Raw genomic sequence first — 22,932 nt, 5'->3', positions numbered from 1 at the left:
AGAAAATTATCTCACTTACCAACCCATTTCACTAGTTATTCTAGGGATAACATGGTAAACAATCAGGGCTTAAATCACAGCTGCAGAGTGATTTCTTCTAAAAAGACTCCCCAACATGACCATCCTCCAACAAGCTGAAACCTGTAATGTTGTTAGCATGCATTTCAGCTTATTGTATACTAAGCAGTACAAAGGGCATGCACTAGGATGCAAGTCTGGTTCCTGACAAGGTTATACTTGCAGATCAGTGGTCAAAGCAGCACCTTTTTGGCGAAATCTGTCAGGTAGAGAGAGGTCCAGAGTCCTAGGCCGCCTGCCTATTTCATTGGTGGCACAAGGAGTCGTCCCATCAGTGTATAAGGCAATTCTAACACTATCACAGTTTAATTTGACTGGGTTCTCATTGAGTTAATCAGTATGCAACATGCTAGGCTATAGCTAACTATTTAAGAACACACCACCTAGATACCATAGATATCAACAATTTATCATTTACATGTCAAAATTTTTTTGAGGATTGTATGCCCCAATGCTGCTCTCTACTATTATATAAACTTTAGAGTTGTCCAATATAAATCATTTGCTTGAAGCAGTTCATTATGTAGTGATTCTACAAACTATTACTTAAACGTTTGTAAATGTAATTCAAATAACTTATTTATAAATTCAAAACAAACGCTTTAAACTGAGTTTGTTTATAATAAACATAAAAGACAAAAATTCCATTTTTTGCAGTAGATATTTTAGACTACAAATTATTAATAGAATATAACTTAATAGTTTATATTTTATACTGGATCATAATTTATATCTTAGTTATAACACTGGTAAGAATGTAGACTGATCTAGCCCCTAGGGAAAACACTATGGAGACATCTCAAAATCTTAAAAATAGATCTACCATATGATCCAGGAATTGCACTTCTAGATAGCTATTGGAAGAATGCAAAACAGTAATACTAACAGATATATGTACTCTCCTATGTTCACTGCAGCTAATATTCATAATCGCCATGTCACAAAAATAACCTAAGTACCCGAAGACAAATGAGTGCATTAGGAAATGTGGTATATATAAAAACAATGGACTACTCAGCTATAAAAAGAGATAAATTCTTGACTTTTGAGACATGGATGGAACTGGAAGGGATTCTGCTAAGCAAAATAAGTCAGAAGGAGAAAGATAAATTCTAGATATCACTTATAGGTGGGACACAGAGATACAAAATAAGTCTCAGGTAAAATCAAAGTAGTAACAAACTCTCGAAATATAAGTGTAGAATTGAGGCTACCAGAGGGAGATAAAAGTGGAGATGGGGCACAATGGATTAAGGTGGAGGACTTTCAGTGTCTCAGTAGTAGGTGTGGGGTCGTAACAAACACCTGAAGGACATGATCCTCTTCCTCTAAATTATGTACAATGTTGTAAACCAAGGTTACCTCAATAAAAAAAAAAGTAATCAAATAAAAAGACATAGGATTAGCAGCTCAGGCATATATTGACTGTTCAGCATAAGTCATTATAAAGAGACAAAAGACAAAAAAAGATGAGTGCATTAATGGAGGGTTAAAAACTTGTAGTACATTTCTGACAATCAAACAAAAATGATAAAGATATTTATCAGAAAGCAATATCAAACAACATATAAAATCAGTAAGCTACATGACGAGTTGTTTGTTTAGATCACTACTGATATCCCAGTTGCCTCTAACAGTGCCTGGCACATAACAGGTACTCAAATATTTGTTATTTGAACATTTTTTTTTAAATGTAATATTGGACCTCCCTGGCGCAGGCAGTTGAGCACAGCGCTGTGAAGATGTCTGTAGCCTCTGCAGCGCCAGTTAATCCCACATGGTGTGGCAGACCTCTCCTGTCTCGCTTCTGCTCCCCTCAGCAGTGTATTTCAGTCAGTCTGCCTGTTCTGTTCCCCGCTCTGCCTCTGGTGAATCCTCTCACCCTCCCGCGCTTCTGGCCTGTACCCTGATTCTTGTATAAATAAATAAATCTTTTAAAAAATGAAATATTAATATTTCTACTTTATTAACAGCAAGACTAGTATACATGTTATGATTCTATTATTCCACATCATTTATGAATTCCTAATGTAGTAACACTTTAAATATTGTAAAAGAAGAGGCATAATAATTTCCAAATTATAAAACTGTATTACTAGAAAACCCAAAAGATGTAAGTAAAACATTATTAAATCCAAAAGATGTAAGTAAAACATTATTGAAACATAGTAAGCATTTAGTAAGGTGAACAGATGCAAGGTAAATATACAAAAATCAGTCTTCCTTTATATACAAATAGCCACTTAAAATTAAATAAAAGGAAAAATAGTACCTGAAACTCTAAAATAAGGGATAAATTTAACCAGAATAAATTCTAAATGAAGAAAACTATAACATACTCTTGGACATGAAACAAAAGCTGCATGAACCAATGGGGATCCTTATTAGAGAGCAAAATGAAATATAATGACTGCACTTCTAATAAAATCCATTGTTGAAAGATAGATCTGGAAGAATAAATATATACAGAATTACCAGAAAAAAAGTTCATAAAGGATAGAAACTTCCCCTTCCATATAATACTATAATCTAAGTAACTTCTAAGCATTTTCCCCCTAACTTAATCCTTACAATGACCCTATGAGATCTGTATTTTTATTATTTTCATGTTGGAGATGAAAAACTTGAAACACTGAGGGGGGAAAATCCTTGACCAAGGTGACATTCAAGACTGGCAAGGACTCATTACAGTGTGACAGCAGTAACATATCATTTTAATTTCATTGTTTTTCTTCATTCATTCAAAAAATATTTTCTGAATGGCCATTCTTTACTAAGCACTATTGCAGATACTAGAAATATGGCAACGGAAAGGGCAGACAAGGCTCCTACTGTCACGAAACATATATTTCCATGTGAGGAGACAGATAATAAACAAGGAAACAAATAAGATAATTTCAAGAGTGATAAAGATGCTAAAACGGAAATTAAACTGGGTGATAGGAAAGGAATAAAGTAGAAGGGGGCTACTTTTTATCAGTGTTCAAGAAGCCATCTTTAATTTAAGTTGAACATTAAGCTGAGAAAAGGGAAGCCATGTAATAAGCTGAAAGAATATTCCCAACAGGCAGGAGATAAAAGGCCCTGAGTTGAGACATGTCAGAATGTTCAAGGAATAGAAAGAAAACCAACATACCTGCAGAAGAGGGAACAAGCATAAGACAGAAAGTAAACTATATTTCTACACTATTATATGTAGTAAGCAAACTTCAGGCTTCAGTCATACTCTTTGCCCCAACTCTATCCTAATGCAATAGCATGTTTATGTAAAACTGCACAAAAGAATGTTACTGTTAGACAGTCTGTAAAAGAAAAAAACTGGACAAACTTGAATGTTGATCATCTGAGGAATAGATTGTTGATCATCTGGTTGAATAGATTATGGTATAAATTACACAGTTTATGAAAAGACTTAGGTGGTATATGTACTAAACTAGAAAGAGGTTGTAGAGGTAGTGTATGAAAAAAAGCAAGTAGACCAAATTATGACTTAATTCCAATTTTCTTTAATGAGAGTCAAAAACTATGGTATCAAGAATTTTAACTCCTACGTCTGGTCCTAGATATATTCCATTTAGCTTCCTTCCCCTCCAAGCAAATGTCCTTTTGCATACTATCCTCCTACCTCTTTTTCTAGTTCATTCTCTGCCAGTATTTCAGCTCACCTTAGCCCATTGCTTGTTTCCTTGTCTGGGAACATCAAAAGCATCACAAAATTTTTAAGAGAATGAAAAGAACACTTCCTTATTAAAAAATATACAATAAACAGATTCTAAAAAACTGGAAAGAATCAACTCCAAAGATTTTACAATGGTGAATTAGCATCATAAACTTTAAAAATCAGAAACCACATTATGCATAATTAAAGGCATCTAAATATTCAGTTGGCTATCACATTATCGAAGATGTAAGTTATAAGTTACTCTTACCTCTACTTTTGTTCGATAGAGAATAAGTCGCTTAAGGCAGCATAATTTGGCAATGTGGTTGAAAGCTTGAGGTGGTAGCTTATCACAGGATGAGAGATTTAAGTCCTGTAGATTTGGACACACCTCAGAAATAATCTCCAAGCAAGTTTCATTAAGGAAGTGGCTGCAAGATAACTCCAGGCGCACTAATTCAGAGCCACAAACCTTCAGAAACCTGTAAAAACAATGTTCTGTGTGAATTTCATAAAACTTATATACATATTTGCAAGGAAGCTGGAATTGTATCAATTGCAAGCATATACCTTCAGAAGAATGAATTTTTATTAGGGGAAATGTAAAACTTGTTTCACTAAAATTCTCATTTACTGCATACCAAAAGTAGAGATGATTAGCTTAATACAAATGGATCTGAGAAGATAAAATAGATTCACATCACATAAAAAGTCAACTATTGCTAAGGGGAAAATTAAGAAACAGAAGGTATATTTCTCCTACATACTTGGAATTCCAAGTTGGCAAGCTAAAAAATAAACAACAAAACTAAATTCTTTGAAGATATTCCCCCCTACACAGCACCCATATAGTACTAGATAATATAGTTTGAACGTGGCTTACAGAATGACAGCTTTAATTAAATGACCTCAAAACAAATTAGACCCATCTCCTTTCAACTCAGAAAATTTCTGGACTGTTGTTACATGTTCCTCTCAACTGTTACTATTTAGCACCTAGTCTGATGCTGAAATTATTAAAAGACATTCAATTGCACAGAAAAACAAAAAGAATTCAAGATAAGATGCTTACAATGTTAGGCATATTATCTCTTGGCGATCTTCATTATTTGGCAAAGGACTTTATTCTACAGTTCTTTTTCATATTGGACTTAGAATTCTTTTATATCCCTTTATAGAGTGATATCAAGTCAATCTCATCCAAAGACTTTACAGAGTGATATCAAGTCAATCACCAGAAAGTCAACTATTAACAGACTAGAAAACGTTCCAAATTTATTTAAAGAACCATAGACTTTGAAAGCACAAGAAAAATAATATCACACCTATAATAACTTTCTGAGTCTCTTTTTTTCTATAGTGCATATTTTCTACTCTATTTGGTCAATATACCCACATTATCTCTTCTGAAACTAAATCTACACTATCCACCTTTTCATAATATCTTCGGTCCATGAAGGCAGAGTAACAATTTAATTAGATGAACAGAATTCTTATTTATTATCCTCATGTTTTATTTTAATGCATAATTACATATACATTTTTGTCTTAATCATCTACCTCAACTATGATAGTGGCCACTGTAAAGGAGAACCATCCCTTCTTTATTTTCTGCAGCCTATTCATTCCATGGTATGAATGCTCAAAAGTATTTTGTGATATTCAGGGTATTATGAGGAGACCTAAGTTCAGATAAACAATCCCAAACTAGGTCTCCTGCTATGAGAAAAAGAGTCTCTGGAGAGAAAAATAAATTGCTTATCCTTATGAGGTGAATTAATTTGTCTACAGTAATACAAGTACATAAGAAGTAATTTACTAAATGGCAACTTGTACCCTAAAATAATTAACATCACATGAATGAATGATTTAATCTAAGTTTATGCATTATAAAATAAAAGGCACTAATCCTCACAACTTGCCTGATGTATAAAGGTAAAGGAAGCATTAGGTATAAATATCCATGGTTTCTGATTCCTAATCTTATGTTTTGTTAGCTGTCACTGAGTTTTATAAAACAGTATATTTAAGATAATTTTTAATCCTACATAACTTGAAACATCATTTAATATATTTGATACAAAATAAAGCTATTAAAAATAAAACTTCCTGCTTAACTATGTATGGTACTATCCAGCAATAGTAAGAGGAGGAAAGAAAGCCTTAAAATTCTCTTTAGGAACTGGCAATCTAAATGACAACTGTATAAAACATAGACAGTTGAATATACACACATGAATAGGCAATAAGTTCTTATACCTCTGTATATTTTACTTGTTCAGAATCAAAACATCTAATAAATTCTTGAATCTAGAAAGCATCCAAGAATGTTTTCTAAAGGAAACAAGTGGAGATGTTAGGAGTAAAAATTCATATATACCTGAGGTGGAGATCAAGGTTGTTAGGGAAATTATTTGGGGGGAAAATGGTAGGGAAAAATAACCTGAAGTTTTTTGAATGATATGATTAAGCACTAACAGGCAGGGAGGCAAAGGAATATCCAAGACTTTAGAGAACTGTATTATAAAAGAAAGTGGAATTATAATATGTGATTTAATGAGTAATGATATGCATGAGCAGTACTTGAAGTTGCAAATCACAGATCTGTAGATAGAATAGGATTTTAATAACTGATTAAAAGTTTTAAGTTCTTGTTATTCCAATTTAACCTATTTCCCTGCTATTCTGAATAACATAAATTCCTTAAAAGTTCTTTTTAAATTCAGTGAAATGGTTCTAACTTGTGAGGACAAGGTTTTAGGCAACAGAAACAAACCATCAAAGTTCTTCCCAAAGACTTGCTCAAAAAGCTGCTGCTCATCATTTGTCTTTAGTTTAAAAACATATTTTTCTTTCTTTAAAGTATTATAAATAAGTCTTCCTCACTCTAATGAGCATAAATAGACCTTACTTATTCATAGATTATTCATTAATAATCAAGCCATGAATATTTATTGTTTATTCTGGGAATGCTGCCTACAAGCCATAATGACTATCAATTCAGCAGTCAAGTCAAGGGGGCCAACAGCAATCAGTAGGCAAAACGCCAGTATCTCCCACCCCCCAAAAGATTTTCTGTTATTTAAACTTTTTCCTTTCTTACAACTATGTGGCTATGCTTAAAGAAATGCTATCCAGATTATGATTTTATGGAATGACATGACAAACTACAGTAAAATACGAAGAACTTAAATTTATGTATGTACTTTTGTGATTATTCAAACAGCAACTAACCTGGATGAATTGAAAATGGAAGAGAAACTGCTGGTGAGAAAAAAAGATTGGAGCTTTAACCTTGCCGAAAGATCTCTATTTTGAGTCTAAAATTTTGAAAATAGCATTTCTAAATTTTCTTCTCATAACTTATGTTTCTTGGCATGCACTAGAATGAGCTACATACAGAGATTTCAAAAAACTAATTTAATATTACCTTTACACTTTACTCATTATTTGCCACTCTGTTATTCTAATGCATAAAAATGTACAAAGGAAATTTTTACATGTTTCTGTTTATTTTTTCCATAGCATGCCATGAACCATCTATCTCTACATGGTCCACCAAACTCACTACAATGCCTTATACACTATGGGGGGAAACAAATAAAAAATTCCTAATAGTGGGAAATACTGAGGGAAGAGCTATGAGGGTAATTAAAATATCTAAAATATTAAAGGCAATTAAAGGCTCCTAAAATATAAAATAATGCTTACCGACACAAATTGTACTATCTGCTCTCAAAGTTAGCTATAGTTTACAATCGATAGGGTATACTGTACCCACAGTCACCCTTAGCTAATGGCTTATTAGCAGAGAGGAAAACTGGTGAATGAAGTATATTTGGAGCAACAGAAAGTAGGACTAAGGTGTGTTCTATTTGAGAACTGTCAAACATCCAACAATTTTTTAAATGTGGATTGTATAAAAATTCACTGGAATCATATGGCCAAAAATAAATGCCTTGGTTTTCCACTACAGATATCTGCTCTTAAGAAAAATGAAATATTCAAAAAGAATTTTGTATTAACATGTTATAAAATCTTTAGACTGACTCACAATGCTATAACATCTATCTAAGGACCCCCTGGCTCTGTTTCTGGCAGAAAAGAAAAAACCTGGTAGTCCATGATTTCAGCATGTGCCATAAACCATGACTGCTCCTGCTGATTTTTTACTTTGCTGTATAAACTATCAATATTTGCATTTTGAATACACTGCTACTATTTCAAACACTATTATTTCAAATCTAATGGTAACAAATATTTCTTGTTGGAACTGCATCTTTAGTGTTATAATCAGAGTCACAGAAAAACAAGGCTCAATATACAAATTTCTAACTCATACACCACTATTCAAGGACGTATCCAGTGCAGGAGGAGCTGCACAGAATATTATTCATTAATCAAAAATAACAGGTAATTTCCCCAAAGTTTCTATTTTTTCATTACTTAGCTCAATGACATGATAGGATAATACTGTAACATACAGTAAGAATAACCATTATCCAGGTTAAGAGAAAAAAACACCTGTTCGTATCATAAGAAAAATTACTGTGGCATTACTAAATGAATAAGCACTTGTGCACACTTTCAAATGTTTAACAGGTGACATTTAATAGTAAGGAAACTAAATGCTTAAATAGAAAGGAACAGAAACACCTGGGCAGGTCTGCAAGTGTGGTCGCCTACTTAGCATGCAACTGCATTTTCAACATAATTAGTTTAAATGAGGTTCTAAATTTGGGTGATATATTGCACATGTAATTAAGATTTAATTAAAAATGTTCTATAATAAATTGTTTTCCATTTCTGACAAATCACATTAGAGAGGTAGATTTTGATTTGGAAATAGTTTTTTAAATGTGTTAATCATCTGTGCTGAAAATATGAGAAAGAAAAAAAGAAAAGCTCTGTTGAAAGTTACTTGGGATTTAGAAAACATGAGGTAGAGGGCAGTTTCCCTTCAGATTATTATGAATTTTAGTTGAAGAAGATTGTAAAACTCATTCACTTGTATAAACAGAAGCTTTCTGAACATGATACACAAAACGTATTTCTCTTTCATTTCTATAAGTACATGGTACACAATTTAAAATTTTTATTATGCAAACTACTACATCATAAATATAGTCTGTTGGTGAAATAACCTCAACAAAGCTTGGTACTAACCTGCTAAATCCTGCAACAGAGATGAATCCCCTATTGCCAGTCCAAGATAAATTAAGCCATTGGACGAGAGTACAACGAGCCTGTAGAAATTCTAGAGAGGTGTCATTTAGCTTGGCCCAGTATGGCTGCAGATTGAGATGGATGTATTGTAGTGGATCACAGCAATGCTGGTTCAGTAGTTTGCAAGTCTGTGCTAATCTACACAGGTCTGGTAATGTAAGATGATTCAGAATCAACTGAATGAGCTATAGAAAATAGAGAAACCAAGGTCACCAAGATGGAAAAACAGTATTACTTTCAGCATATAATATGATCTAATAAAGAACAGTATCATATATTTTATAATATTTCCCACGTACTAAATAAATCAACATTCAACATTAATCCAAATCAGAAGAAACTGATTTCATATATATATATGTGATTTCATATATATATATGAAATCAGTTTCTTCTGATTTATATATTTCTATTTATATATTTCTTCTGATTTATATATATATCAGTTTCTTCTGATATATATATATATATACACACACACACATATGAATGACTAATTTAAAAATTGTTCAAAGTATACTCAGCTCATGTTGACTACTAATTTTTTTCACAGTGCAAAGATATACTTTGGTATTCTGCTGAATAATATAATTTTTCATGGACACAGCATTTACTGAATATCTACTACATACCAAACCCTGGTGACAGTTTCTAGTTTGAGTTCTCAGGGACCAGTGGGGATTGGTAAGTACAATGACATGCTTAAATAGCTGCTAGAACCTAACACAAGATACCCACTAACATCAAAGTGAAAGTGTTCATGTACCAGCAATGCTCAGTTTTAAAGGGTGAGAAGTAAACCCAGAGGAAGGAAAGATTGGTTAGTGGTAAAGATTGGGTTACGAATAGCCTCATAAAGGAGTCTGTAGCAATGAAGAGTCATGAAGGGATTTAAAACAGCAGAGTGACAGGGTCAGATTTGGTTGTTGTTTGTTTGTTTATTTATTTATTTATATTTTACATCACTGTTCATTTTCAAACAATGTTTGCTTTCTTTTCTCAGATGTAGTCCCCATAGAATTTCTTTTTTTTTTTTTTCAGATTGATTTATTTATTTATACATGCACTGGGTACAGTCAGAATCACGGGAGGGTGAGAGAATTCACCAGAGCCAGAGCAGGGAGCAGAATAGGCAGAAGGACCGAAGTACACTGCTGAGGGGAGCAGTGGGGATGGCAGGAGAGGTCTGTGCACCCTGTGGGACCCTCACCCGCGGCTGGGGATTGAACTGGCGGTACAGAGGCTTCGGTCAGCTTCGCAACCCAGCGCTCAACTGCTGCGCCACCGGGGAGGCTCCCCACAGAATTTCTACCACCAATTCACCCGTGCACCATCACCACAGTCCCTTGCACTCCTCCCTCCCTGATCCCGATCCTTCTCCCTCCAGGATGTCTCTGATTTATTATTATCTGTTTGTTTTGTTTGTTATTATTTTTTGCCCTGATGCCTTATTTGGTTCCCCTATATTCCTCCTATAAGTGAAACCATCCTATATTTTTCTTTTTCCTTCTGACTTATTTCACTGAGCATAATTCCTTCTAGCTCCATACATGTTGCTGCGAATGGCATTAGTTTATCTTTTTTTGATTGCTGAATAGTATTCCATTGTGAATATATACCACATCTTCTTGATCCAGTCATCTATTTTTGGGCATTTTAGTTGTTTTCCAGGTTTTACCTATTATAAATAGTGCTACAATAAACATAGGGGTACAGGTATTCTTTTGAATCAATGTTTCTATGTCCTTTCGGTGGATCCCTAGGAATGGAATTGCTGGGTCATATGGTAACTCCAACCTATGAAGCATCTTTTATAAGTGAAGCTACTTGTGTTCTTACAGTGAAACTTGAAATACCCACCAATCTGGAAGAGGGATAGTCTGAACTGGCTAAAATTTGAGTCCATAAATTTTTTACAGAAATTTTATTATCTTTTTAGCTACACACAGCAGTTCTCAGCAGGGGACAGAATTGCCTGACCCTACCTGTACCCCCAAGGGGTATATTATTTGATATATTTGATGCTTAGGAGCCATGGACACTAAATATGCTGCAGATATGTCCCTGTAGAGACATAATAAAAAACAAGACTTTCGGTAAAGGTATATTCTGCACCTGCCTAGACCAAAAATTATAGCAAATTAGAAGACTATAGAGTTAATATAGAAGAATAAAGGTCATTTGATGACATTGTAGACTAGTAAATAAACATTCCCCTCTCACAATCTTATTAACAGCCTTATTTTTATTTTTAAAATTATTTTTAAAGATTTTTATTTATTTATACAAGAACCCGGGTACAGTCCAGACATGCGAGAGGGTGAGAGGATTCACCAGAGACAGAGCGGGGAACAGAACAGACAGAATGACTGAAATACACTGCTGAGGGGAGCAGTGGGCGAGACAGGAGAGGTCTGCTGCGCTATGTGGGTATCTCCGCTGCTGGCCAGGATTAAACCCACACTGCAGAGTCTGCAGACAGCTTCACAGCGCTGTGCTCAACCGCCTGCGCCACCAGGGAGGCCCCAGCCTTGTTTTTAATACCAAATCATCTTCAACATAACTGGCATAAAGTTAAGGACATATTGCCTATATTTGATTGTATTATTATTAATTACACAGTAGTATAATTTATTATGGGTTATATATTTTGAATATTGTTAAATACTGATATAATGATATATAGTTAATAGTCTATCCACAATCACTAGTCAATTAAAATCAAAGTGGTGAAATTACTTAGTTTTTCCCAAATCAAAATATATCAGATTATGTACACATTTCCAGCACTAATACTTTTCTACTATCTAGCAAATGAATATTAATGCCTAAACATTTAAAAATTATAGTGTTATATACAATATTGCTAATGAATATTTGTGACTTACCTCATAGGGTAGTTTATCAAAATATCCATTATTTGGCCCTTCTCTGAGGGCAGCGCTACTCAACTTTTTGTTAAGATTGTCCATCCCACAAGCATCCTTTTCTTCATAGTCATCTTCTAAGTCATTCATGTCAACAAGTGAAGTCTTGAGAGAAAGCACTGACTTGTCCTTCATACCATGTAGTACAACTGCATCTAATTCAGTGTAATAATCCAGAAGAGAACTATTTACTTCCAGCCGTATAAGATTTGTGGGAAAATTTATCTGCTTAATACAAGGTTTAAACTGGCGAGCCTGGGAAGCATTCACCTTCGTAGGTCCCTCTGACCAAAGAATCTCCCATCTGCCAAAGAAAGAAACTTCCCTATAATACAGTTTAGAATAAGTTCTACTGTTACCTTAAGGTTATAGCCCCATGCCCAACAGGTTACAGTATAAAGCAAAGGTGTTAAATAAGGTGACTAGAATCAAACAGTATTATTTCCAGAACATAAAATTTTAAAACCTAAATGCCAAAGACATAATTACTTAAATTATTTTCATAACGAGGAGGTCCTTTTTGGCAGATTTCCCATAAGTCAGTTCAAACCCTGGAATAGGCAGAGTTACACATTAGGAATATTAATTTTGCAGAAAAAGTAAACCAGAAGTAAGAATACAGCACACAAATAAAGCTCTTCTATGCATGTCCTAGCCAACTGCAGAAACTAAAAAAATGATCTTGCCTCACAATTGTATACTATTCAAATCTTTCCATATCTGTTATTGGTGTCATGAAACAAAACTTTTATTCCCTTTAAAATTTTTTCTTTCTTTTTATCTGTTCATCAAGTTTTGTCAAATTTTTTATAAAAGTGTCATACATGCCCTTTCCCTAAATTTCCATTACTGTTAACTCTAAGTCATCCTTGTAACCTCGGTACCCAGCAATTATCTAACACATAACAGGTGAATAACATTTTCTCTTTTCTTCCAAATTGAACTCCCACTTTCCCACCAGATTAATCATTACTTTACATATAATAAACTTATTTTCACCTTCATGTCTTTGCTCATGTTATCTCCCCTCAATGAAATGCTCAACCTACAATTATCTTCCCATCTATTCAAGGCTTAACTCATATTCCATCTCTTCATAAGTCTTTTTATAAAACTATTCAAAGATTCTTCATAACACATCATCATTAGATAATACTCTCACACATACATTAAAATCAACTATTTCTCTAATATTGTTTCCTAATATAGCAGAGAAAGTTAGAAACACAGACAAAAAATACTTAAATAAATATCTTTCCTCCATTTCTAACTACTTTCACAAGAACTTTTTAATAAATATTTTAGGTCAAAGACTAAGAATATTTAAGTTTCTATTTAATACATATACTACAAACTGTTTTTGAAGTTTATGCCAACAATAAAAAAGATCGCTGAAAGCATTATATATTATTTAATATAATTTATTTATATATTTTTTACATCATTGTTCATTGTTGTACAATGTTTGCTTTCTCTTCTTGGGTGTAGTCCCCATCAAATTCCCACCACCAATGCACCCATGCACCATCACCGTAGTCCCCTGTGGTCTTCCCTACCATTTTGATCCCTCTCCCTCCCCATCCCCACAGAATGCCTCTGATTTATAGTTGCCTGCTAATTTTTTGTTGTTATTATTTTTCCCCTGATCCCCTATTTGGTTCCCCTATATTCCTCTATAAGTGAAACCATCTGATATTTTTCTTTGTCCTTCTGACTTATTTCACTAAGCATAATCCCTTCCAGCTCCATCCACGTTGCTGTGAATGGCATCATATCTTTTTTGCTTGCTGTTTAGTATTCCATTGTGTATATATACCACATCTTAATCCAGCCATCTATTTTTTTGGCATTTGGGTTGTTTCCATATCTTACCTATTATAAATAGTGCTGCAATAAACATAGGAGTGCAGGCATCCTTTTGAATTAATGTTTTTGTGTCCTCTGGGTAGGTTCCTAGGAGTGGAATTGCTGGCTGATATATTAGTTCCATTTTTAGTACTTTGAGGAACCTCCACAGGTTTTCGATAGTGGTTGGGCCTCTTTGCACTCCCTCCATCAGAGTAGGAGAGTTCCTTTTTCTCCACATCCTCACCAACATTTGCTGTTGCTAGTTTTTTAAATATGTGCCATTCTCACTGGTGTAAGGTGGTATCTCATTGTGGTTTTGATTTGCATTTCCCCAATTACAAGGTATGTTGAACATTTTTTCATATACCTGTTGGCCATTTGCACTTCCTCTTTAGAGAAGTGTCTTTTTACCTCTTCTATTTCTTACTTTTATTTTTGCTATCATGTGAGTTCTTTGTAGAGCTTTGTGATCAGTCCCTTATCAGTTGTATGGAGTGCAAAAATTTTCTCCCCATCAGTAGGGTGTCTCTTTGTTTTGGCTAATGTCTCTTTTGCTGTACAGAAGCTGAAAGCATTGTACATTTTTTTAAAAATCATCTCTAATTTCATAGTGAGCCATAGCTTCTTATGACATAATCTTTAATTCACTGATTACTAATAACACTTAAAATGCTTTCATATACTTATAAATCATATTAAGTTTTTTTTTCCCTCCAATATACTGTCAGTTCATTTCCTTGGCCCAAAGATATACTGAGATATTAATAAAAACTGACTATGGCAAGGCATATAAGAAACTGAAAAAAAGCAAAAGGATGTGAAACTGAGGAGAAATTGAGCCCAAACTTCACAAGTCATCAGTGTACAGGTACTGTAACGGTCCTTAGACCAAGATGGGAGAAAGAAGGGCATATGGCACTAATGGGAGGAGAACGGTGAAAAGACATATGGTAATTCTTCCTTTAGGAATACAAATGTAAGGCAAAAGCTCAGTGGGGATCCTACTAAACACATCACTAATCAAAATAGAAACTTCTGCAATTTATAGAAGTTTTAAAATCACCCCATATTTGTGGTTTTGCTATATTTCCTGAAAATTAGGAGAACTCTCAAACATAAAGAACCGTGAGGATTTGTATTCAGCAACAACTTGAAAATAGAAATGGACAGACTGGTTCTACTCTATAACCAGTCCTGGGAGGCAAGGGGAGGCTTATGAAGAATACAACAGATTTTTTTTTCAGGTTTAAAGAGGACAGAAAAGGAGACCAGGCATGTACTTCTTCCTATCACAAGGCAGAAAAGCAAACTTAAGAGTGCCAGCCTAGACCTAAGAAATTCCCCTACAGTTAACTGTAAGATTCTGAAAGATTCCTAGCAGTGTAACTGATCTGAACACTCTAATGTCAATCTACGCAGTTAAATAGTGCTGGCCATAAGAGTGTATAGGGGAACAAAAGCATGACAATGTCAAAACTATGCGGCAAAACACATTCCTAATTCTGGACAGCATATTTCCAAAAATCATAGGGTAAATGGTGGAATGCATGAGAAAATTCAATCTTTGGTTTTGTTCCTGTTGTTCCTCCTGCAAAATGACACAATATTGGAGGAGTATCTCATATCCAAGAAACAAGAGCCACTTAGAACCCTGTGAAATCACTGCCGTCATTGGTTTGCAACACATGTGGACTACACCCATCTGCTTTTCTGCCTAACTTTGATGAGAACTTTTTTGAGCTTAACAGAAACACTGAAGATGTAATAAAGAAGTCACCTCTGCCAGGTGCTTTGCAATACATAAATACACAGGCAACATATGTTCTTCATGTATAGCTTAAATTGCACTACAATGTAAATTAAATTATAAAAGTACAAATAGAACCCTAAAGAAATGCACTGATTTGAAGAGAAACAACCTCTTTTAATTATGTTAATCTACTACACAAAATGGTCAAGATTAGGACAATTCAAGTTTGTTTAAACATATTCAGATTGATGCTATTTTAGCATCATTTTTACTTCTGACTTCTAATAGCATGAACATTATTATTTAGTTAAACATAATCACAAGTTGTAAATATGATGGCAAACAAAGTAGAATGTCAAGTGTATCAGATTCTAGAAATGCTTTAAAATGTCCAAATGTAAAACATTTCAAGTAAATCATTAATTTATATTTTATTTTCATTTTCTTGATAAAATAAAAAGTAACAAAGAAAAATGATTTTTAAAAAACAGAAAAATTAATGTATAGGTCAAAATTAACATTAACATTAACAATGAGACCAACAAAAGTTTATTTTGTGGTATCTACATCAGAGAATTTTTGTTTCAACTCCCTAAAAGAACTACAACCTATCATTTTAGTTAGAAAGACAAAGATGTCTCTTTTACCTAACAAGAAAATATGCCAATTTCTTGTTAAGCCTGAATATAAAATATCAGCCAGTGAAAACAAGCAAATATAAAAAATGCACATACACTCATGCATACCAACATGTTTTTCTGTGAAACAAGCCCAATTCTTTTAAACCTCTAGATCTGCAGCAGTGCTGACATGATAAACTGCTTTAAGTCATGGCCCTTGTAGTCTGTACTTTTGTGTTTTTATATTTATGCTCTCACATATTTACCCACAACAAATTTGACAAACTCTAATGTCCTATTTAAGAATTTCAAATCTACCGTACCACACGTGCAAAATTCAGGTTGGGACCCCTCTTGGTCCCCACCTGGAGCACTCAATTCTGGAATGGTAACCAACAGCACTCTCTTCACCTGATCAATTACTTCTCTTTCTGTTGATTGCACTGAATGCCCATTATGTGTCCAGGACTTGGTGGCCCAAGGCAGACCATTCTATCTCAGTGTCTACTGACCACTGAGAAAGTCTTCCCAAAGCTTCCAGGAAGCTACAGGTAGACAAGAGAGGAAGAGAATTGTTCCATCAATGGAAACTAAGCAGAGCAAATTTTCTAAAGTATTCAGGTTGGAGGCCAGGCACACGGATGCTAAAAGCTTCCCTCTAACAAAAATTTTTCCTGGTTAGTAAGCACAAAGAAAAGTTCTTCTGCTGGGCCTCCCTGGTGGCGCAGGGGTTAAAGACAGCGTGATCAAGCTATTGCCAGCCACTGCAGCACGAGTTTGATACCAGGCCGGCCAGGGGGAAACCCACATGGCATGGCAGACCTCTCCTGCCTTGCCCGATGCTCCCCTCAGCAGTGTATTTCAGTAGATCGTCTATTCTGCTTCCCACTCTCTCTGGTGAGTCCTCTCATCCCCTGTACCTCTGGCTTATACCCCAGTTCTTGTATGCATAAATAAATAAACCTTTAAAAAAAAAAAGAAAAGTTCTTCTGCCAACACTATTCCATTTCAACAGCTGAATGTAAATGATTAGAAGAGGAAAACAGGGCCTCCCTGGTGGCGCAGCAGTTGAGCGTTGGGCTGGGAAGCTGCCTGCAGCCTCTGCAGTGTAGGTTCAATCCCCGGCTGCTGGGGGAGGGTCCCACATGGTGCGCAGACCTCTCCTGCCACCCGCTGCTCCCCTCAGCAGTGTACTTCATCAGTCTGCCAGTTCTGCTCCCTGCTCTGTCTCTGGTGAATTGTCTCACCCTCCCGCGCTTCTGAGTGTACCCAGTGCTTGTATAAATAAATAAATAAATCTTTAAATACACCTATTCACTCCCTGCTTACCAGCCCATTTCTAATGAAAACTAACAGACAGGCATTTGCTTTAAAAAGAATCAATTCTGACAATTCTAGTCAATTCTGACTTAAAAAATCAACTCTTATTTCTTGGCCTACAAAAGTCAAGGCCTACAAAACCCTGACTAACGGTGAAATCATTGTTTAAGCAACTTCCTCTGGCAGCAAATGTTCTGACAGTCTCTTCTCTCTTTTGTTCACTTCAATATTATATAATCACAGTACTTTTAAGACTCAAACTCAAAACCACCAAATTTTTGTCCCCAAATAACTTTATTCCAATCAGTTTCCTTAATATTAACTTACTTTGTCATTTTCTTCTTCCCCTTTTCCCTGTCTCTCTTCCAAAGTGTAACCCTAAACTAACTTATTTTCTGATTTACCCAGCATCCATTAAGATCTTATCCTTAGGACCTCCCTGGTGGTGCAGAGGTTAAAGTCTCAGTGCTATCAAGCTATCACCAGCCACTAAGCCACATGGCGCTGCAGACCTCTCCTGTCTCACCTGCTGCTCTCCTCAGCAGTGTATTTCAGTATAACTGCCTGTTCTGCTCCCCACTCTGTCTCTGGTGAATCCTCTCACCCCCTCCATCTCTGGCCTATACCCCAATTCTTATATGCATAAATAAATCTTAAAAAAACTTATCCTTAGGACCAGCACATTCTATATTACCTTTTTCCTTTTGCTTTTAACACAGCACTAGGCAAAAGTCAGAACTTTTTTTCTACTTCACTCACTGAAGAAAAAAATCAAACAGGATGAAATGAGGAAAAGATTGCTTTAAATTCTGAATGTTCTAGACTACAAGTCCATTTCCTGCAAACAAATTCCTGAGCTATTCCAACACCCTCTGTTAACTCCTCAGGTAGCATAAACCCAATTAAAATAACAGGGAATATAGTGCTAGGACTACCAAACAACAATGTGTGAGAGACCTTGACATGACCTAATGTGAAAAATAGGAAATGTACACACGTGTTCTTTTAAAACTGCTCCCTTCTTTATTCAAGATTCTGATTATGCTAATTTCTCAGTATAAACAGATTTCTTTTATGAAATGATGGTAATGATAAATGATGTTGGTATTGCATTTGTTTGTCTTTTTAATCTATGCTTATTTAGCAAAGGAAATAATCTGAACTCATGTCAGTTCTCTAATATTTATTATCATCATCCTTACGCTTATAAGTCTATTATACCCAACTCTCCCTACCTGTGCTCTACTGAAATCTCCTGGTCAGCTCTGTGTGCCTATCCTCCAGATGTGTTTGCTTGGCTCATAAGGACTTCTACCTGCAGCCTTCCTCTGAGCACTACCTGGGCTCCTGGAGCCTCTTCATCCATGCAGTGGCATGCGCATTGGAGAGTGCCAGTCCCCTCTCTGCTTCCCAAGCCATAGCCCAAGACTAATGGGTACATGAGTGGAAAAGGACAGTTCCCTAGCAAATTTTATCTCACGGCTGACTGGAATGACACTTGAAATCATATTCCTGCTTACCTTTTTCCCCTCCTATAGCTTTCCCTACTCCCTTATAGTTTCCTAAAGCATTAGAGCATGCTCACACTCATTCATACTAGAACAGCCCTCTCAAGGCTGCTTCTGAGAAACTGGATCCCAGAGCTCTCTAACACCCTGAAGTCTAGAAACCACCAGTTTAGATCTTAAGAATGACACTCCCATCTTGCGGCCCATCATGTTCTCTGCACCCTTGGACTTCTCTCACTTCTTGGAACACCAAGGTCTCACTTTAAGGTTTTATCCTTGCTTGTGTTGTAACCTCTTAACCTTTCCTTTCCAAACTAAAACCTCACCTTCACCCTCAGGTCTCAAGTAATCCTCTTCCTCAATGAAGACCTCTCTGAGCCCATAGATAAGGTATTTCCCCCCACTACACATGTTCCCTGTGTTCTCAAGGTCCTCTTCCATATTGCCTGAAAACAAAAAGAACCAGAGTCTTATTTGTCTGGCTCTCTGTTTTGTTCCCAGCAGTGAACCGGGTTCCATCCATCTTTCTAACAATCTAAAGAAATCTACCAAAATGTTAATATACAGAGTCTGACCAGGAGAAATGGAGTGGGGTTATGGGAGGGAGTGGACAGGAGAGAGAGAATATTTCTATATATTTTCCTATTTTGTATTTTCTAGTAATTTTTAAAATGAAAAATATATTGATATAATCAGTAAAACAAGACACTTTTTAAATTCTGCAATAATATATACTGGTTAGAATCCTTTTCTTTTGAAATGGAATAGTAACTTTTGTGGAATAAAGCTGAAAATCAGTTAAGCAAATTAAAGATACACCTGTAAATGAAGTTTCTACCTTCTTCACAATTACACACTACCACTCTCAGGAATCCATGCACATGATTTATACTCAAAATCAGTTATACAGACATTAAGTTTTAGATTAGAGGAAAGATATCACATGCTTTTATAGATCTCATCCTCAAATCTATTCAGCTTTTAAGGAAAAAAGGAGATAACTTTGTAGGAAAGAGGAAAAGAAGATAAGAGTCCACCAAGACAATTCATATAAATAATCCTGTCCAAGGCATTTCTTTTATTCCTTTCAAGAGAAAAAAATCTGTACATTAAAGGATGCTGATTTTCTGTACTTTTTAAAAATTGATTCATTAATAATTCATTCACAATGAATTATCAAGGCAGTTCTGAGAAGAGCAAGATTTTACCAGTAGTCTCTACTCTGAGTTGAACTATACTCTGCATTTGTTCCTGGTAGGCGAGGAGGTGTTCCCTTAGAGTTGAGGGGACAAGGCTTCAATGAAGCAGTGAGTCCCACAGGAGGGAGCAGATCTTTGCCCCTACTCCTCCTCCACTGGCAGATGGGGTTTACAGGTGCCCACAAACTGCTTTGGCCTACAAGAAGTTCATAAAGGCAGGGATTGTGTCTACAATGTTCATTATTCACTGATATACCAGTAATACCCAGAACATAAAATTTAATAAGTAAAATAATTTAATAATAATTTAATAAATGAGTAAATAAGTAACATGCAGGTCTAAACACTGATGAAATCAACAACAAAAAGAAAAATGGGCAAATAATATGTTCGGGTAGATCAAGGACAAGTTAATATAAACGGCACCTAAAAATGGAGATAGTCAAACTCAGAATAAAAGAATTTTAACTTAAAGATAACATTTTTTTCGCATAACAAATCTATGAAAGTATTAAAATTTATCAATATGGTCTGTAGGTGAGGCTTTGGCAAAATATGAATGCATATACATGCTAGTTGGAATATATATCGATAGAGCCTCTTTGGAGGGAAAATTGGCACTATATATCAAAATTACAAATGTACACACCTGTAGCCCAGCAATCCTTCTGGAAATTTATCCCACGGGATATACCTAAGAACTTGTAAAGTGACTTATAACAAGGTTTTCACTATATTAGTGTTTACTATAGTAAAGTATGGAAACAATAGGACGTGGTTAATAAGTTTGGGTACAGACACACTGTAATACCTGCAACTGCAGAAAAGAATGAGGAAGCTCTCTTGCACTAATATGAAAAGAACTAATGTACACTATTAAGTGAAACAAGACACAAAATAATGTGAATAGTGTGCTTGTTTTTGAGTACAAAGAGAATAAAAATATACATGTATTTTCTTTTATCTGCATATAGAAACTGAAAAAATATTTTAAAAAGTAGATAAAAGTGATCTCTGTGGGGGAGGCATGGGTCCTGGGCACATGGAAAACAGGGTACATACAAGAATACATTATGTACTTTTTAGAATATTGAATGATATTAATATATATCACCTAGTCAAACAATTATATTTTAAAAATTCAGGAAGCTGACCTACAAAAACAAGAAAGAGGCACTGCTATACCAAATTGCTGTAATGATGTTGATGTTAATAAACAGGTTTTAAGGGAGAATGCAAGAATTACTTAGAGCAACATTTATTTTTAAATAAATTTGCTTGTTACCAAAACATATATCTAACATTAAAGCTAATGCTCTAAGGACCTCTTCTAAAATATCATATCACTCCATAGGTCTACTTCAAGTTACTCAAAGTATTTAAAGCAATACCATAATGCCTGTTTGAAAATATTTTAGAAGTTATATTTCCTGCTAACTTCTCAGACTGATCCACACCCCAATTCATTCAAGTTGTGCTTTCTGCTTATGTTAAATTCTATGACACATAAATCTCACAGTCCATTAACAGTATAGTGTTGGAATGAAAAGGTATAAAAAGCAGTAAACCTTTATATGTGTGATTATTCTTGCCAGAAATCTAGGAATTTTTAAATCAAATTTCTAAATTACTTGAGAACACTTTCAATAAATAAGGATCTCCAATATTAAAATAACCAAAACCTATCAGCTACACAACCAGGTCATTAAAAAATGAATCTTACCTTACTTCTGCTGGTGGACTCGGGGAGTAGGGATTTGCAGAACAAGCTAGAATTCTAATGACTGCTCCAGGATGATAGGTTTCCAGAACATGAACAGCTGTAGGATACACCTGTTGTTCAAAAGTAAGTTCCACATAGTCTTGGCTCTGAAAATTAGGTGGCGTTCTCTTGAATGGCAAGGAAGCACTAGGACACTGATCCCACCATGTTCCATAGGTTCGAAACACAGCTGTCTGAGTGAAGTCACCAGAACTTGGGAATACATTTGGTATGCCTGCCAAATTCCACATGGTATAGGACATACTATTCTCACTTCCATAATGGGAACTGAAATCCACTACTTCTTTGGCATACTGGACCACCTCTGCATTGAGAGGGGAAGTCCGGCTGTTTGATTCTATAGTTCTATGGCTGTTCATCATTTCTCCTCTTGTAGCTGTCCTGGCTCGACGCCGAAGGCATAGATAATAAAACATAGTCAGAACTGTTAACATGGGAAAGACTGGTGACATCTAGATGTGAATTATGAAGCTTCAAAAGGTCAGGTGTCCTCAGTGAGACGCATGAACTCTTTGAAGGATGTTCTAAAAAAAATGAATGATTTGGTGAAGTAAAATAATTTAAATAAGCACAAAAATGCATGGATAGGGTAACAAACAGGCTTTTTACACATGTAATTTTCCACAATGAAATTGAAAATACAAGTTTTAAACTGTAATTGTGACTTTCTGGTGTGATTTATGTAATGTAATTTTAAGAATCCTAAATATTGAAAATGTATACATCTTTATGCTACATGGGGAGCAAAACTGATATAGTAAGGCAATGGAAGATGTATGATACAAAAAACCCAACTTCATACAAAATTATAATAATCCTTCAATAAATACTAAGTCCTTGAACTTTTAAAATTAAAATTATTTTAAATATATGATGAACCACCAACATGCTGCTAAGTCCAAAAGAATCCTAGGCATTGCTATAATTTCACATTTTAACAAATGATTTCATAATGTTTAATTACTACTCTCTTCCAAACATACTGCATAGGAATATAGTTTCCTGGAGCTGA

General features: G+C 35.1%; 1 protein-coding gene across 2 annotated transcripts in view; it reads right to left on the bottom strand.

Annotated features, from left to right (window-relative positions):
• The window catches only part of FBXL4 (F-box and leucine rich repeat protein 4), a gene marked incomplete at both ends in the record, with an annotated part of 47,960 nt that extends 25,588 nt beyond the window's left edge, over positions 1 to 22,372 (bottom strand). For both annotated transcript variants that reach the window (XM_084228861.1, XM_084228862.1), the window contains 4 exons: positions 4,008 to 4,221; positions 8,906 to 9,150; positions 11,854 to 12,196; positions 21,861 to 22,372. In XM_084228861.1, the coding sequence (XP_084084987.1) occupies positions 4,008 to 4,221; positions 8,906 to 9,150; positions 11,854 to 12,196; positions 21,861 to 22,372 (1,314 nt within the window). The remainder of the gene's footprint in view (positions 1 to 4,007; positions 4,222 to 8,905; positions 9,151 to 11,853; positions 12,197 to 21,860) is intronic.
• Positions 22,373 to 22,932: the final 560 nt, after the last annotated feature.

The sequence above is a fragment of the Talpa europaea genome (genome assembly GCF_964194135.1).
Source record: "Talpa europaea genome assembly, chromosome: 2".
Taxonomy (NCBI): Eukaryota; Metazoa; Chordata; class Mammalia; order Eulipotyphla; family Talpidae; genus Talpa; species Talpa europaea.
This window is presented reverse-complemented; position numbering and strand designations above follow the sequence as displayed.